At 37.5% G+C, this 17847-nt stretch overlaps 2 protein-coding genes across 7 annotated transcripts; one reads left to right on the top strand and one right to left on the bottom strand.

Moving 5' to 3' along the window:
• Positions 1-336: 336 nt before the first annotated feature.
• LOC113733814 (diacylglycerol O-acyltransferase 3) lies at positions 337-3624 on the top strand. Its single transcript, XM_027259985.2, has 2 exons — positions 337-1288; positions 1760-3624. The coding sequence occupies exons 1-2, from the start codon at positions 839-841 to the stop codon at positions 2516-2518; spliced, it is 1209 nt and encodes a 402-aa protein (XP_027115786.1). The 5' UTR covers positions 337-838; the 3' UTR covers positions 2519-3624.
• On the bottom strand, positions 3539-16451 carry LOC113733813 (uncharacterized). 6 transcript variants are annotated; one of them, XR_003459157.2, is made up of 24 exons: positions 15909-16449; positions 14880-14940; positions 14674-14765; positions 14534-14589; positions 14235-14310; positions 13914-13980; positions 13581-13647; positions 13257-13323; positions 12908-12991; positions 12793-12834; positions 11956-12111; positions 10231-10308; positions 9890-9958; positions 9694-9759; positions 9475-9603; positions 9139-9195; positions 8519-8608; positions 5970-6035; positions 5428-5496; positions 5253-5357; positions 5033-5094; positions 4167-4225; positions 4018-4054; positions 3539-3868 (listed from the first exon to the last, which is right to left on the bottom strand). XR_003459157.2 is itself a non-coding variant. In XM_027259984.2 (24 exons), the coding sequence occupies exons 1-24, from the start codon at positions 16158-16160 to the stop codon at positions 3722-3724; spliced, it is 2115 nt and encodes a 704-aa protein (XP_027115785.1). In that variant the 5' UTR covers positions 16161-16446; the 3' UTR covers positions 3539-3721. The 6 variants fall into 6 exon arrangements, 4 of the variants coding, with proteins under 4 accessions (XP_027115785.1, XP_027115783.1, XP_071937668.1 ...); XM_027259984.2 differs by having other exon boundaries at positions 5033-5158; positions 5253-5354; positions 15909-16446; XM_027259982.2 differs by having other exon boundaries at positions 5033-5158; positions 15909-16444.
• Positions 16452-17847: the final 1396 nt, after the last annotated feature.

Here is a 17847-nt window from a genome sequence, read left to right as displayed (position 1 = left end):
ACTAAAATAGAAACGATCGATCATCTTATTATAAATGCATAACCCAAACCCTCGTTACATTTAGCTTTCTCTGTGTATACATAAGTTCATTTACGGTGATAAATTACTGCAATCCTAAATAGACTTTAGTCTATTTTTGAGGTATGTAAAAATGTTTATAGGTGTCGTGCGAAAAAAAAAAAAAAAGAGCTTTTAGGTGACATGCGGATGCATTAGTTCCATTGTTCCATAATCAATTAGGTAGGATGTGATTGGAACCTACCTTTCGTATTCGCATGTAACTCTAGTGTGGTTCTGGATCAAGAGCGATGCACGGTGGACATAGTATGCCTACATGGCATCCTACGTTCCATTCCCGAAAACTTGGTATCCTACGTGGTTACGGGATGCTTTATGATGAACAACCGTTGGATGTGGCTGTAGATGATCGAACCACCTAGATCGCCGGCAGGCGCATGTCAGGACGGGGAACGCACGTGACAAATGACGACAGTCGCGAGTGCGGATGCGTAGAGCAGACGTCATGTGCCACATCGGATGGGTAGCCTGAGATTCGACGGAAATGAACCACGTGCCGAAGCACCGTCTTAAGAAACAGATTCGTCTTCGTTTCCGTTTCTTTTCTTCGCTTTGAGTCTACATGTCGGCATTCCTATCTGGAGGCTCGAGCACAGAGAAGATAGAGGGATAGATAGATTAGATTCGCCATATATTGCACTGGTACAAGGAAAAGTCTTCCTTTTTTGGCTTGGTTGATAAATTTCCCGAGTAGAAGTTTTAGGGTAATATCAGACGGAAAAAGGAAAGAAAGGATAAATTACTATATCAATTCATAGAGATGAAGGCGATCGGCGTCATCTCCAGCTCAGTCCCTTCCTTTTCAGGTGCTGGTGGAAAAGATGGCTACGGCCACTCCCGCAAAGCTGCTGAATCTTTTTCTTCTTCTTCTTCTTCATTTACTGGTATTGGTTTAGGATTGAGGAGGGTCTGTCGTAAAACGAGGAAGTTTGTTGGGCTTTCCGGGCATGAGTTTCGTCGGAGCGATCACTTGGACTATTACTCCTCAGGAGGAGGGAATATCAGGTGTGGCGGTGGGTGTGGAGGAAAGAAAGAGAAGGACATGAACAAGAATGAAAAGGAGCACAAAGCAACGAAGAAGATGATGAAGAAGAGGTTGAAGATGCTGGAGGGCCTGTCCAGGGACTTGTCCATGTTCTCTTCTGGTGGGATGAATTTTGGTTTTGCTGATAATACTGTATTTGATGAAGTCAAAGCCAATACGATCGCTGTAAGTCCGGTCACAGCTTTTGCTTGTATTCTCTGTTAGTTAAGCATGCTGTAGCATCGGTTTTTTTACCCCTTTTTTTCTTGCCGCCCGCTTCTTTTTATTTCTTTAATCACAAGCAAGCTTTTTCTTCAGTTGAGTTTAGTTCCACCCCCATCCGGCCATCTCCCCCCCCCTTTCTCTCTTTTCCTGAATCTTCTTTTATGTTGTTTATTTCTATTGTGCCCAACGAAAAAGCGAGCGAGTGAAGCTTTTCCTTTTCCGCGTTTCTTCAAGTAAGTGGAAATGCTTCTCTTGTCTTGTCTTTCGCTGATGGGTTTCTTGTTCGGGACTTCAATATTTACTTTTTCTTAGGCTTCTTCGGTCACAGTTGACAGAAAGGCGAAACGCATAACTATAACTATTGAACGCTTTCTTCTCACTTTCTCAGTATGCTTTCCTGAAACTCATGTTGTCATCAAACTGAAACTGCAGGAGGCGGCTGAGGTATTGCAGGGTCAAATCAAACAGCTAATAGCGAAGGATACGGAATTGAAGATGACAAGGAAAGGTGAGAAAATGAGGTCACAAATGCAAACTATGCCGGAATATGGACTTTCTTCGAGCTCAATGTCGTCAACCTCTTCAGATTCTAGTGACAATGAATGTGGGCAGGTAGTTGACATGAAAGAAGAAAATTTTCTAAAACCAGTTATTGAGCATGAATCAGTAGCCCTTCCTGGCCTTTTGGCGGAGGAAAAGGTCGTGACCAATTCCCAAACACCAATTTTAGATGTTCTGTCCGTCATTCAGAGCTCAGAAACTCAAGAACGAACCTCAACCATGGGTGCATGTGTCGAGATTGGAAGTTCAGGGAGTTCAGAGCAAGGATACTGCATTGGAAGCGGTGGCTTCTTTAGAGATTATGTGGATAATGTAAGTTCCATTGATGAGTGCCTAGCTGCAGGAGTATCACCCAAGAAAATCGAGGTTTGTATGGGTGGTAAATGCAAGAAATCGGGTGCTGCAGCGCTTCTGGGGGAACTTCAAAGGCTAGTTGGCATTGAAGGAGCTGTCTCCGGATGCAAGTGCATGGGCAAATGTAGAGATGGTCCTAATGTGAGGATTCTCAAGGGTCCTTCTGAGAGCGTTACTAACCCCTTGTGCATTGGTGTGGGCTTGGAGGATGTGGATTTGATCGTGTCCAATTTCTTTGGAGACAGTTCTGAACGTAGCCTCGCTGCAACATCATAGATTGTTACCGTAAGTAGGATGGGATGGCTAGCTGACGCCAGGTCTCGCTAGCATTGTGTAGATGCAACTGTTTTGGTTGGCAACGGGGTAACTATCTCTCCGTTTTCCATTATCACAAGGCAATTTCGCATTATTATTTTTCCACACAGTTATAGATTATTAGGGGAAATATTTTGCATTACCTAAATTCTAGAGTCATAGCTCAATGCTTTCCATGTCTGAGTATTGGCTCATAGGGCAGATGAGTTGGTAAAACATGGAGGTCCACGAATTGAAAATGAAGAGAAATGCCTGAGAAAATACGCCGTGATCGTGAACTGGCCTCGAGCTCAATATTTTCAACCTTATCTTTCAGAATCAAGTTACGTTAAGTGCAAAGAGGTGGTTAATGACATGAAAGCAGAAAATTTTGTAAGTCAGCCGTTCAGCATGAAAAGTTAGCCTTTCTTGAACTTTTGGTGTAAGAAAAGGTAGTGATGAACTCCAAGCACCTATTTCAGAAGCTCTGTCCATCATTCAGAGCTTATCAACTCGAGAATAAACCTCAACTATAGCTGCATGTATTGAGAATGGAATGTCAGGGGGTCCAGGTGAGGGAGACTGCTTTGGGACTGGTAGCTTCTTTTTTTTTTTTTGAAAAGGGGACTGGTAGCTTCTTTAGAGATTACGTGGACAGTGACATTAAGGGCTCAGTTGCAGGAGCATCACCCGAGAAAATCAAAGCTTGTTTTTTTGGGTGGTGACTGCAAGAATCTAGTGCTGCAACTCTTTTGGGGGAACCTCAGAATGCAAGTGCATGGGCAAATGTAGAGATGTTCTTAATGTGACGATTCTCAAATGTCCTGCTGAGGCTGCTAATAATCCCTCGGGCATTGGTGTAGGTCTGAGGATGTGGATTTGATCATGGCCAATTTCGTTAGAGAGGGTTCTGAATTTAGCCTCCCTGCAACATCTTAGGTTGTTATGCTAATGTCACTTCTCTCCGATATTGTGCATATGTAACTATTTTGGTTGGCAATGTGGCGAACAGTTCTCCGTTGTACATCATGACAAGGCAATTTTACAGTTGTACATTCATGGAAGACAAAAATTTTGCATTACCAAAATTCTAAAATCAATGCTTGTTTTTATACGCGCCCCTGTATGAACTGAAAAAAGCAAACATCATTACCGTCTTGGGCCAACAGTTTGTGGTCAAAATCCTCAATGCTTTGCATGTTTGAATATTGGCACGTGGTCAGATGAGTTGGTGCAACGCTTCGTGAAGTAATCTAGGGTTCTCTGCTTTGCAGGGCTACTGTTTTGCTGATTAACGGATACTTCCAAGGAATTCTCATGGCCATCGAGCATCTGGAGAATAATAAATTTCAGATTTAGTTCACATAATAAATAGGTCCCAACTATGCATGGCCATCACGCGCGAAAGGCTTGTGAAGAAAAAGGTTCTTCGCTGTTGTGTACTTGGATATACTACAGAATATGGGGAAAGAGAAGATGACCTGTCCGAGATTTTCCAACTTGCTCTGCACAACATCCCTACACAAGTATGAAATTAGGGAAGTCTCAGCTGTGAAACACACAACAATTTCAAGCCCCCTCCCCAAAAAAAAAAAGATTGCACTGATAATAGCAAATAAATGCATGTTACCATATTATGTCATCGACTGTGTCATTTGCCAGCAGATAGTATATGTTGACTGATGATACCTAAGCATAAAAACGAAGCCAGTCAAACACACAAGAAATTCCAGTCAAAAATTGGTTATACAAACATGAACATTTTTCTGAGAAATCTTATAGTAAACCATGATAGCAGCATGCAGCATCTATGCCCTGTAGTGATTTTGTGGCTTTTATGGAGAGACAGTTATACGAGGGCTTCTGAAAAATTAAAAACCCATGTGCTAATTTAAAAGCACAATTATATACCTATTTTGTTTTTCTTTTTGCTTTCCTCTTTTTTTTCCCCCTTTTTCTTATTTTGAGAATCCATTCCAGCTTCTAAAGATATTTCATTGAACTTGTAGCGCAGTTTTAGGACCTGATCTTCGATGACTATCTATCATGCTGGTTGAATTATAGAAGAAAGAAGAAACTCATATCTATTCTATGTATAACCATGCATAAATCATCCATTAGATGAGCACATTACTTTTATTACATTGAGGCTAAAAGAATCTTAATATATTGTTCCAAAGGGACATCCATCAGAGAATAATTCCTCCTAGATATTTCTTTAGCTCCATTAAGGTAAAAATTGAAAAGCAAAGCCAACAAAACATGTCAAAGCAACCATGCTAAGGGAATGCAAAATCAACAAATAGGCTTCCGAGAAAAGGCCCCAATACATGCAAAAATAAAGTGTGCAGAATGGTGTCAAGAGAAAGACACGGACAGAATGACTTGTATAAAATAAAACAACGCGCAGGATTCTCAGTGGCTGGTGAAAATTATCAGTACAGATGAAAAAGCGAATATTTCAACCACAAAAATGATATAAATGACAGTGATTACCTGACCAATCCTATGTGCTCGATCTTCTGCCTGAATCAGGTCACCTGGTGTCCAAGACAATTCTGCAAAGATTACCGTGCTTGCTGCTGTTAAGGTTAATCCAAATCCACCAGCTTTAATAGACAGCTGTACCAATAAAACATTACGACATGACAATGCAAAATCACATGAGAAAATAACTGTGGTCAAGGATGAAGAAAATACAGAAAAAGTGCAATACCACAGCAGCCTTTATACTGCTTTTCTCCTGAAAGTCTGTAACTAAAGCTTGCCTTGATGCAGCTGGGGTACCACCATCAATACGAATACACCCAACTTTTTTCTTCTGCAAACATGATAGTGAATCCTAGATTGTAGAGATCTTAACAAATCTTACATAAACTCAAAGGCCTTACAAGCAGGTATTGATGTATTGAGCAGATCATTGGTTGGTGATGTGCAAAAATTAGGAACTTGCAGCCAGCCTGTGCATTTAGAACTTAACAATGTAAGTGAACAGCATTAAAATGGAAGGTTAGTTCAAACAAAGAAAACAGCAATCACTATTGGTAAGAGTTCAACCATGTAGATAACATCCACCGCAACTAAATGCAATCTAGAAGACAGCGCATCTTGGAAACCTTTGTTTTTATTACACCTCATTTACATTCAACACCGCCTCTCAAACCCCAACCACCTCAATCACCCTCCCCCTCACAGACAGAAAAAACCCAAGCCAAAGTAGCCTGGAAACATCAACATCCATTTCCTCCCCAATCATACAATTACAAACTTCCATCATGGTGCAATTTTTATCAACTTGTTTGACATGCATACTAATAGCTCCATCCTCTAACCACAAAATCATATACAGATTACATATAAGGGAAAAAATCGATTTACTGATGGCTGTCTTTAACTAGTGGCAAATAATTGACATAAGAAAATGTCCAGATACCTCTATCATAGTTCCCAAATAATCCAGAACAGCTGGAATCTTGGCTTCAGCTGAATCAGTATATATCTGAATTTTAAAGTGGTATTATTAGCAAAATGTCATACTGAAGTCAAGTAGAACACATCAAACTGTTAAAAAGAGCAGAAAGCACAAAATCATGGCTCGAATGGATGAATTACAGAGGTCGGAGAAAGTATTAAGTTACTAGGAAACACAAGTTTACAATAAAGTTTTTATGAACGGTTAATGATCACTTAGGTCCTGTTCCCAACGGTTTATTCATGAGCAGCTTTTTTGAAATTTTAAAAATACTCCTTCTATCCCAATTTTAGTTCATTTGGGAGTTTTTCTATTTTTTATTTTTTATGCACAGTAAAAAGAATGGGGCGAAATGAGTCTTGCTTTCCTACTATCTCATGTTCACTGGCGGACTTAATATTAACAATTGCACATCATTATGAATTTTGGGCCAATTTCTCATCCAATAGGTGATGAAATGTTCCTGCAAGAGAAGTTGATGATTTGTGAAACAAACATGAGAAGTACATGTCATAGGCAGCGGTGGACTGTTTGAGTCTTCTAAAGATTTTAATGGCAGAAATATTGTGAGCCCACCAACCTCAAATTTCAAAGTGAAATGGTAGATAGCAATTAGAAATTACTGAAAAAACGGTTGCGCATGACAGCAAATCTCTACAAGTAAACTCAAACATACAATTTTTTCTTTAGAGGAAGGAACTACCCTTGTTGTAACCCTAAGGACACCATTTGTAAACTATAGCTAAAGCTCATTGTAATTCTAAAACGACTAGTGCTATTGGAATAAGCCTTTTATCACAGGCACACCGAGATTTTAAACCTGTAAAAAGAAAATCATGATATTTTGTCACACATCTATCTTTTAATCAATTTGATCTCCCTATCAGAAGTAAATAGAAAGATGACATTGCTTAATAAATAAGTATCATCCTACTAGAAAAGGTTATTTTAGAAATAACCCTCCCAAGAATCTAGACCTTTTTCACATCAAATTAATTTTCAGTAATACTTTCTCAGTGAAGAGAAATTCATTTCCAACATCTCTATTGAATAGCGTAACATAAAGTTGTATGTCAGTATTCAACTTACGATCCATAGAAGGTAATATTAATAATGTCCTAGTAGACAAATAAAAGGGGTAATGAGTATAAGATATGCAGCACTGGTAAGCAATAGTAGATATGATTTGAATGCAGAAAACACAGTGGTTTTACTTTTTTAAGATGAGGCCAAGTCTATTAACAATCTATTCAGTGAGATAAAAAAAAAGTGGTCTAGTCAGTGAAAGCGTCACATTAGGTTTCTTCCAAAATGCCAGCTGTATACCGTTATCAAAATCTTGCTATGCCATAAAGTTTTTGCCTAGCGGAGTGTATAATTGTCATTTTGAAAGAAATTTGCTACGCCATAAAGTTTTTGTGATGATATCATTTACCCTAAAGTGTTCACCAGATTCACCCTAAAACGTGTGACAAAAAAAGCCATATACAGTTAGTTTAGCCCTTATAATAACCCCACAGTTTAAGAGGGCAAAATGCTATTGACTGTAATTAAAGCAAAAAAACTCGGAAACAAATGTTGAGCAGTTTTAATTAGGTCTTTGCTGATAGCAGTGTTTCCAAATCAAATCCACTGCGAGGAATAAGTACAGTGTAGTATAAATTCACATCTCGTAGTGAAACTTGAAAAATGACAGCTATGCTTTTTTTTCTTTCTGTTTTCAGTAGAAATGTATAACTTTCAATGACATTTTTGGCCCGTGACAATTTGGATTAAATGTACCCTTTTCCTTTGCTTTCTAGCTTATCTGCCTTTCAGTCAGGACCCAAATTTGCCCCACAGGCATTAAAGAATAAATGAAATTCTTAATTGAACTTTAGCTCCGAAAATCTCAGAAAAAGAAAGTAGAAGTAGAAGTTCAGGAGGAAGCAAAGATAAAAGAGAAGTAAGAAGCCATAGAAATTCCAAATAGATTTCCCAAGAATTAACCACCTAAGGTAGATTTACAAGCAAGCACTGCTCGCACCATAAACTCAACTAAGCATCATTTCATTCCACCACTATCCAAAGCTATTAGCACAATAACCATGCCAGGGCAGAAAACTAACTAAAATAGATTGAACTGGACAGTAAAACAGCAAGCAAGTTCACATGTATATAATTTTCTTAATTCTCCAGTGCTCCAATTCTTATCTATGCATTTTGCATCAGTCAAATCATCATAGACAAAAAAAATTAGCACTTTAAAGTTATTTACCTATTCTTTCTGTTGCTCCAAGCCTCAACTGATTCCAGGTAATAGCATTCATAGCATTTATTAAGTTTTACTTCTAAAAACAGACAGAAAAAGTTCTTAGCTAAGTTGCTAACGTGTGTTTCTAATTATGCACATCAACTTTTTGTCAAAGGTGTTAACAGAGAAGAAAGTTGACAGTAAGATAATCAAGCAGTAGAATATTAATAAAAGAGAAAAAGCACACCACAAAAGCTGAACCTCCAGGACTCCATACCTTATTAATGAGATTCTTCTCAGCATATTTAAGTGACTCAGCTTCCTCTTTGGAGTGACTGGACCTAATTTTGGATTTAATTATCTCCAACTATAGAATAGCATCAAGTTAGAAGTATTCCTTCTTTGACCATTAGGAATTAAGGCAGCTATCATAATAAACATTGAAGAGCAAATATGAATAAGCTTACACAAGAAGCAGTTACTTTTCAGTATATTAGGAATGAACTATTCACATTTTGGGATGAGGAAGCAAGTGGAACATAACTTTGAGGCTAGGTCTGCAATTTGTAAATGGCAGAAGAAACAGAAAGGAGGTTTGATCCATACTGTGCACATTCAGTAGACAAGGAACAGAAAGAACAGTGAACTCAGAAACGTACTGCCCCCCCAAACTAAAGAAAGGAACAAAAAAGAATGAAAAGTCAAGGAATGTGGGGATCACTTCTGGTAGACAATCAAGGGCCGAGAGCAACATCCCGGGTCCCAAATCACTGAAATGTTGATGTAACAAGAGAAGCCCGAAAGTCAAATTTGAAAAGAAAGGAGTCCAAACGTCAAATTTGCGAAAAGAGAGGCCTATTTTAATAGAACATTCATACAATCGGAAGCTTGGATCACCTCACAAAATAAGGCATTAACATGTCTCATTTCCTTCTCCCCTAAATCCAAGAACACCTGGAGCCAAAAGAAAAAAGGGAAACAATATTAACAATAGCGGATGAGTACTACATCAGGAAACAAATTAAAAGATGGAAATTCCAAGGAAGCTCAGCGGTGCCATCAGTTGAAACTAAATTAATGCTTATAATATCCTAGAGAGGAAAGTGAAACCAAATACCCTACAACATCCATCACAACATACTTATTCTTGCATTGAAATGTATGACACAAGCTCTTTAAAAGGATCAATAGAAATTTCTAACTCAAGAAAAGACCAAACAGAACAACTTATACCTGTTGTCGGCGCTTTACAGGTAGCTCCGAAAGGACATCCTTTTTAAGTCTGCGAATCATCACTGTTGCTTTCATCAAATTGTGCAGCTCGTCATGATTGCTTGCTCCCTGATAGACTCCAAATGTGCCCTAGAATATGATGAGTACAATTATCGACTTGAGTAATGAAAGCCGTGGACAATATAAATTTAACAAACACCAGTCACATATCTAACTTACACCCTTGCAGTACCGATTGCCATATTCATGGACATTCTTATATACACCAGGATACAAGGCTTCCAGCTGTCAAATACAGTTTTAGGAACTCCAACAAAATGAAATAAAAAAAGAGACAGCAAAGCAAAAAAAAAAAAGAAAAGAAAAAAGATTTCAACTGCAAAGAGAAACAAAAGTTACCTTTTATGAGAGTTACCTGTTTAAATAATTCAATCGGTCGTGACAAAGCAGGCGTTCCACTGAGCAGCATCACAAATTGAGCTTTCTACAAATAATCAATATCTGTGTGAGCGAGATAGAAAGATAGAAACAGAGATGTTTTCTACAGCATTAGTTAGTACGAAAATTCCTATTGAAAAAGACTTTTAATGTGAATGACATCTTTCAATTATTGTCTATTCTTTTCCATCTTTTCCTAAGATGCAGGGTCCTATGACATAGCCACAACTGCCATTTCATCTAACCTGCCTAATCCTTCTTTGGGGCCCGCCGGGAGGGGAGAGAGAGTGAGAGAGAGAGAGAGAGAGAGAGAGAGACCTGCAATATGGGAACTGTAGCATTTGTCCTTTTTGCTTGGCCATTTTTTAAGAAATGTGATTCATCTGCAATAACTACCTGTACAAACAAATCATTTATTGATTAAAAGAAAAGAAATACTAGCCATTTTTATGTAAAGAAAAGGAACATTATTTGTTACACAGTCTGCAAAAAAATGTATAAGCAGAGATTAATATGAGCTTAAGATTGCTGATACTTTAGAATATATGTTGTTAAAACAACATAAGAATAAAAAAGGGGGGTTCAAACCAACTAATGGAATTTAAGCTAAACCCAGCAATGTTGTTGTTTGCAGATGATAATTCTTAGTTTCGATAATATTTACATAGAAGACACGCAACTAAGAGGATGAAAATACTTACTCACCAAGTTAAATAAACATTCTGACCAATTAGCACCTTACTGCCAGGGAATATTGTTTTTGCACCATCTTAGTTTCAACCAAAGAGTAACCATTGGTTTTGTCACTCTTCCCCCCCCCCCCCCTATATTGGTAGTCAAATTTAGAAAGACAATATTTTGACATAAACAAAGAATCAATGACAAGCTCCATTCCATTACAGACATCCTACACTAATTCTTCATATGCTCTCTCTCTTCCCTTATCAGATTTTATCTATAAATGCACTTGTTGGCACAAATAGACCAACAATCTAAGATATCACAATGAATTCAATGCAGTGCGTTTTTCACAGATTTAGGTGGTAAAGCAAGTATTAGGGTCAGATGATGATCTGACTACTGAATCATTCATTCAAGATATTCAGGCGAGAAAAGGGCGTTGATCATTTCCTTGTCAGAGTTTGATTCAAAGATTCAAGTATTTCCACAAAGCAGAAAGAGTCAAGCATCTTAAAGATTCTTCAGGTTGTAAACTGTATTCAAGGCTGGCGTTGATCAATGCAACTTTACTATAATCATCAAATGTACTGCAATATGATCCTTCACTGTAAAATTGTGACTCCAACTGGTTAGGCAATTCATCTAAGGCCACAAGCCAGAGGGCCTTCTTTTTTTCTGTCCTCACTCTTCAGCTGCTTGAAGCTGTCAGATTTTTTGGTCAGTAATTTGGAACATTGAGATTGATGAAAACAGAATTATGGTCAAGAGGCCATGGAAACCATTATCATACTAATACTATGGAGTTCAACTTTGATACAGCAAAGGTGGTGGATGAAACGGCACCACATGCAGTGGTTTGAGGCTCTTGGTAGGCAGAACTACTGCCAGGGTTTCTAGAAGGACAAAGGAGGAGAATAAGAAAAAGAAGAAACGAAGAGAAAAAGAAAAAAGTTACAGAATAAATTAAAGGTGAAGTGGATATTTATTTTGAAACCGTTCCTTTCTTGTTTTGACTATCAAATTTAACAAGAAGTCTCATGTTTAATTGTTGATGTACATGCTTTGTTCTAAGGTACTAATGCAGTCATGATTCGAACCCATTTAATCTAATGAGGCGGCAACGCGTACATGTTTAACCAAGAAGGTACTAACAGGAGAGCTTTACCCTTAGGCAAGCAAAATATCATTTACATAAAAAAAATTCCTGCACAAACCCATCAGGTCTAACAAAAGTACTGCAATTGGAAACAAAGAAGAATTATGAAATGCTAAAGGAGGAAGCTTGAATCTCAAGAAAAAGCTATCATGTGGAAAGATTCCTCTTTTATCAAAATAGAGCTTCAAATAATCAAGTATACTAACCTTAAATTCTGAAGCCATCAGGACATCCTGAAACTTAGGGACAATGTCATAGGATATGATGTTAAAAACACCATCAAGTTGGATGGTCCTCTTGGTGTTTGACGCCAGTATATTAAATCCACCCCTGTTTGACCCACCACATTGAGATAAAACCACCTATTGATGAACATCTACATCAGTAATAGATTTGTCATGAATATCAACATCAGTGAGACAGCTCAAGAAATTTTGAAATTGAAATGTTCATCAACCAAACTTATCCAGTAGCAAATGGAATTAGAAAACTTCGAAGAAATCTTTGAACAGAATGGTCTTCTTGTAACTGATCTGTACAGACTACGTTTCTTGAAATAAAAAAAGACTAAAAAGATAAAGCATCAAATTATCAGGATATATAGGAAAAACTGCCTAGGACTATGTTTTTGCCGCAGCTTCCATAACCTATTCAACTGTTCAGACTTCAAAGTACAGTTTTGGTGGAAATCTAGAGTATTTAGATGCAGGCAACCGGGTATCCAAAGTTATGTTTCAGCTATCACATATTTTCTTTTGACCTTTATGTTGATACAATTGTCTAATTTCAGAATTTCTACAACAACATGTGGTGCTGCATATGTACTGAATTGTTTTATTATTTAGAAAGCAACAAAGAGAAAAATAGGAATCACACCGGCACAGTTATCATATGCACCTTTATTATGAATCTGAATTTTGAGGCAATAAGATCATTAATCTTTATGTTACTTACAATTGGATTAATATTTACTCGAAAAAAAAAAGACCAGCACAAGCACATTTTTTGGCTTGTACACGGATAAAAGAGCAAACTTAACTTACAAGTATTTCTGACGAAGGTACATTCAGCCAATCTTGAATCATCTACAGTGGAACATCAGAAGGGTGAATACTGAACACGATAGGTAACATAAATTCAGCAAATGAATAAACTTACAGAAGCCCAATGAAGCCTCAGCGATGATGGAGTGAGAACTAGAACTGGCCATGCTTCACGAATACATGAGACAACAGCAATAGCCTAAATAAATAGAAGAAGAAATGGCCATGCTTCAGCCAAAGTGTTAGAGCATATACAATTGGCGAATAGGTGGTGAAACCATGAGAGAATTTGCCAGTAGTGAGATTAACGGGCCATCATAAGCACCTAAATAAATAAAAGAGCCAACATCTGAAAAACTGTGTCCAATACCCACATCTTAAAAGATAATGTCTTGTATTAAGAGCTCAAGTATGATAATCCAGCAACAAGATTGGAGGTTTTTGGTAAGTACATCACTCTTTACCTGCAGAGTCTTCCCAAGCCCCATCTCATCAGCTAGGAGGGCACGCCCTCCATGTTGGAGCACAAATCTGCAGAAAAATGTAAGACTAGTATTTGGAAATGAAAGCAGAGTGCAGCTAGTGATGAAATGCAATCCAATTATTCACCGTGTAATAATAGAAACACTGGGTTTGTTTGGATAGGAGTTTATTTGAGATAATTACTGTAGCATTTTTTTGATGTGATGTATGTGAGATAAAAATATGATTGAAATTTGTGAAGTAAATTTTTTTATCTAAAATTATCTCAATCCAAACAAACCCATTGACAACCATGTTCGATATACCTAACACCATCGCGCTGGAAAGGCAGAAGCCTCGATTCAATACTTGCAGGAATGAGGTGATAGCGAGCTGGTGAAACAAAGAGAAAAACATTTGTCTCAGCCAATTTACAGGACAATATTGAGAAAAATGGACCAACAGTGAAGACTGGAATAGTTGGAAGAAAGATAATGTAATCAAAGTTCCAGAAGAAGACAAAATCAATTATTATCTTTAAGAAGAATCACAGGAGCTATTTTGTCTTGGTCATTAAGAAACACAAAGGAAAGGAGTCAAGGTCTTTTATCCCAAACTGCCTGTGGAAGCTGACAGCTGAAGTGCAGAATCAAATTTACCTTGAAGATCTGGAACTGCAGATGCAGCAGCAATAGCTCGCCGTACTAAAGGATCTAAATTCTCGACCTACGTGCCAGCAAACAACATCAACACAATAAAGATAAGAATAATGATGTTAGAATCCCCAGAATGAACTAGTATCTAGCTTGATCTCTTTCTTTATCCTAGCCTGGGCTGCTTGACTAGTTTCATGGTCATAGAATTACTAATTCCCATGTTAATCTGTTCAGCTGTGAGCAATGAAATTGCCAAAAAATCAGAAACACGTGATACTACAACTGCTCGAAAAAGTCTCCAATAAATGATTTAGAGATCGTTACCTCCAGTTTGGCGTCAGATATATCACTAAGAACTTTTTCCACTGTAATCAATGAAGACATGGGAAATATCCACAATCTGCACAATCAATTGGAATCATAAAGCTGCAGCAGTTAAGAAAGACATGGTACAGAAAACAAAAATAAAATGAAAAAAAAGCAGAAAAGGAAAAGGAAACAAACACAATCCCTTATTTGCACATTTAATTTCCGTAAGTCGGGAGTAGAAAGATCTTAATTATTTCTTCTTGCAATTCATGCATACATAAGTAAATGCGTAAGAGGGAAGCAGGACAACACACCTTTCTTTCACATTCCAACTGGCCTTTTGGATCTTACGGAATGCTGCTACAATTAGCTGGCACAACATGAAGACTAATGCATAAGGACAAAGAAAAACAATAGAAGTCAGTTAAATTTCCAAATAATTAGATTTGACTACCGGGTCATATGGGAATTTTGCAGCAACATTTCCACTAGCATGTACGAATAACCTGACCGAGAGTTTAGGAGGCTGTTGCTTTGAGTAGTCATCTTCGTGATTTGTTTTCAAGGAGAAACCACAATGAGCAAGAAAGTTTAGTGGTTATGCAGACTGAAGAAGTAGAACTTACCTACATGCTTGATGGAAAATGCCAAGAAAGTTACCAGTTACGTCACAAGCACTGGACGAAGGAGATATCATAGATGCAGGAGGTGAAGGATCAATCTGCCATGCACAGCAGAAAATAAGTTACAGATTAATAATACTCCTTGAGGACGCATTAGGATCTCATAATTTAAGCAAAAAAGGAATACGAAAGGTAATGTAAAGGAGAAAATAATTTCCATCAAATTTTTGCCCAAACCAAATGCAAGATTAACTAAAATATTCTCAATGGTAACATCAAGAGGATAACATGTTCTATATTTCTTTCTTTTAGAGGGCATCCACACAAAATCTGCACTTGGCTCTAGCGGTTGAAATTACATTAAGAGTTGATACAGAATTCTGGACTCTCGAACAGTTTGGTGATGGGATCCACATGTCTATGGCTTTCTGGGGAGAGTGATGATTGCAAAACCACTTTGGTCGGGAGATTCATGCAAATAGAAAACAGAAAAAATGGAAGAATTTATGATCTCAAGAAAAAAAAAACCACAAACCTCAAAATTTCATAATCTCCCAACAAAAGAAATTTAAAGACAGAAACAGCTAATCAAGTAAGCCCTGTAAAAGCCTAATTTTACCCCCATCAAATATTTGTATATCTGTCAAATGTGCATAACGATTATATCTTTTGTACCATCATTTTCAATCTCAGACAACAGAGAGAAATGACTATGTTCCTTCCTAATTCTTACTAGTGCGAAAGAAAAAGTTTTAATCTTTTGTCTGCTCTTCTCTTCATTTTTATCCTAATTTAGAGTAATCTCTTCTTTGTATTAAATTCCACGAAGGATAGAGTAGATGTAGCCTTGGACCAAATGCGAAGAAGCTTTTAACATTCCAAGACGTACAAACAGCCAACAGACTTTGCATAGCAAAACCAGGAGCCTAAAGTACTTGAAACAAATATGTGAATGCTGAATACCCACAAATGGCAATAAGGAAAAATAATCCGAGCAGACAATGCTGTGGGAGAAAAGTAAACCTAACCATAAGCAATAAAATTATCAGTAGTAGTAAATATTAACCTTCTGGGTGGGACGGGGGTCGATCGGAGATCTCCCCAGTGGAGCAGCTGGTTGAGGCTTGGAATGTAAATTCTGTTGGGGCCCATAACCATGAAAAGAAAACCCGGAGTCCAAAGATGTAGCACCACTAGTCACAGTCGTGGAAGTAGCAGGAGAAGAAGAGGGGGACTTGCGTTCTGCAATTTGCTTGAGAGCGTCTCTTTCCAGAGAATCCAATTCCTCCGCGCTCAAATCCCAGTCGTCCATATCCATTCGGTTTACGTCGTTGGGATTACAATTCCACAGTTTCAAAAGTAAATTTTGCGCCTTACTCGGGCAGATGTGTGCCTCCGACACAACTACGAGTCTCGCAGCTTTGCCCCATTTGGAAAAAAACAAGAAAAAAAAAAGATTTCGTGCACTTCTCTGACACTGGTATCGAGCAGGCAGGGTTAGTTGGGAAGTTCGTGAACTAGAAGAGAAGGACTTGTGCCTAATTCGGACCTTGGAGTACAAGAGGAGGGAGGGAGACGCAGGCTCTGTTTGGATTGTAAATTATTTGAGATATTTTTACTGTAGCACTTTTTGTGATGTGATATATGTGAGATAAAAAGGTAATTGGGAAGATAAAAAGATGTGTTGGAAATTGTAATGATGATGTAAGCAAATAAATTTTGACAAATAAGCCTCAATCCAAACAAACTCTAATTTGTACCTTCTTCACTCTTCTCCAGGACTTGGTTTTAGGATTAATTATAATTTGTGCCCCTTAACTATCATGTATTTGTGATTGTACTCTAAATCATGTATATGTTGTAATCATATACATGCCTTATACTATTAAATGCCCTAGGAAGAAATTGGGGTCTATTGCTAATAAGAGATTGTGTGAATTTACCGTTATACCTTAATTATTTGGAGAAACTTAATGAACCAATGTTACAAAAGCAAAAAATGTTCCCTGTGAACAAATTAAGGGACTAATTAAACTAATTATTTACTAATTAAACTACTTGAGTAACTAATTAAACTACCTGTGAGTTTTAGCATCTTCAGAGTTCTAGCATTTTTAACCATTATATGCATATTTAAGCAATGACACCAATTGAGGAAGAAGATGGTGCCATGAATTGGTGCCAATTCTGATTGACAGCTCTTGAGATGACAATGTTGTAGTTTACTATCTCCGTAGATAGCGGTGGAGAAAAATGAACCATAGAATGAAGGATATGTTAGGGAAGAATTTGTCGGTTTTCCTTAGTTGATGAGAGTTAAAGCATCCATAAGAGAAGAAGCACAATATGCAGTAGAACGCAAGCACAATCTGAGCATCTTGTTCATAAAATTTGCAAGAATCACTGTTGTACAGGTAAATAATCTTTGATATTGTCACTTTAAAATACAAAATTTTCATAGTACTTTTTTAAGACAAAAGGTCCCAAAAGGGAGGCTGACTAGCGTTGGCGGTTGATTGGTTGCAAATTATGAACGAATAGTTACTAAAATTGGAGAAATTGATAAAATGCCAAATCTGACTCTAGTGAATGGATGATGTACCATCATTTGAATATACTATTGATGATTAATGGCATATGAATGGATGATATATCATCACTTTAAGACTTGCTGCTTTGTGCGTAGAAAGAAGTTTTCTTTATATTGACTTTGCTTGTATAAATATGTTGTATTGGTCATTGTTTGCAGGAGAGTTTTATATGTCAAAATTTTCCTTTATAAGCTATTGTAAGTACCTACATGTATAGCTATTTAACTAGCTGTTACTTTCAACTAATGTTTTGAGTGTCGTTGGTGAACTAAAATGGTTTGCACTTGCACCCCTTGAAGTTTTTTTATTCTTAATAGTTTTCTGGTGTTTTGTCTTTCCTTTGCTAATACTACTTGGCAAGTAGCACGAAGGGCAAATATGGTATAAATTTCTCATCTCACTCCTTAAAACAAG

The sequence above is a fragment of the Coffea arabica genome, chromosome 3c (assembly GCF_036785885.1).
Source record: "Coffea arabica cultivar ET-39 chromosome 3c, Coffea Arabica ET-39 HiFi, whole genome shotgun sequence".
NCBI classification, from domain to species: Eukaryota; Viridiplantae; Streptophyta; class Magnoliopsida; order Gentianales; family Rubiaceae; genus Coffea; species Coffea arabica.
This window is presented reverse-complemented; position numbering and strand designations above follow the sequence as displayed.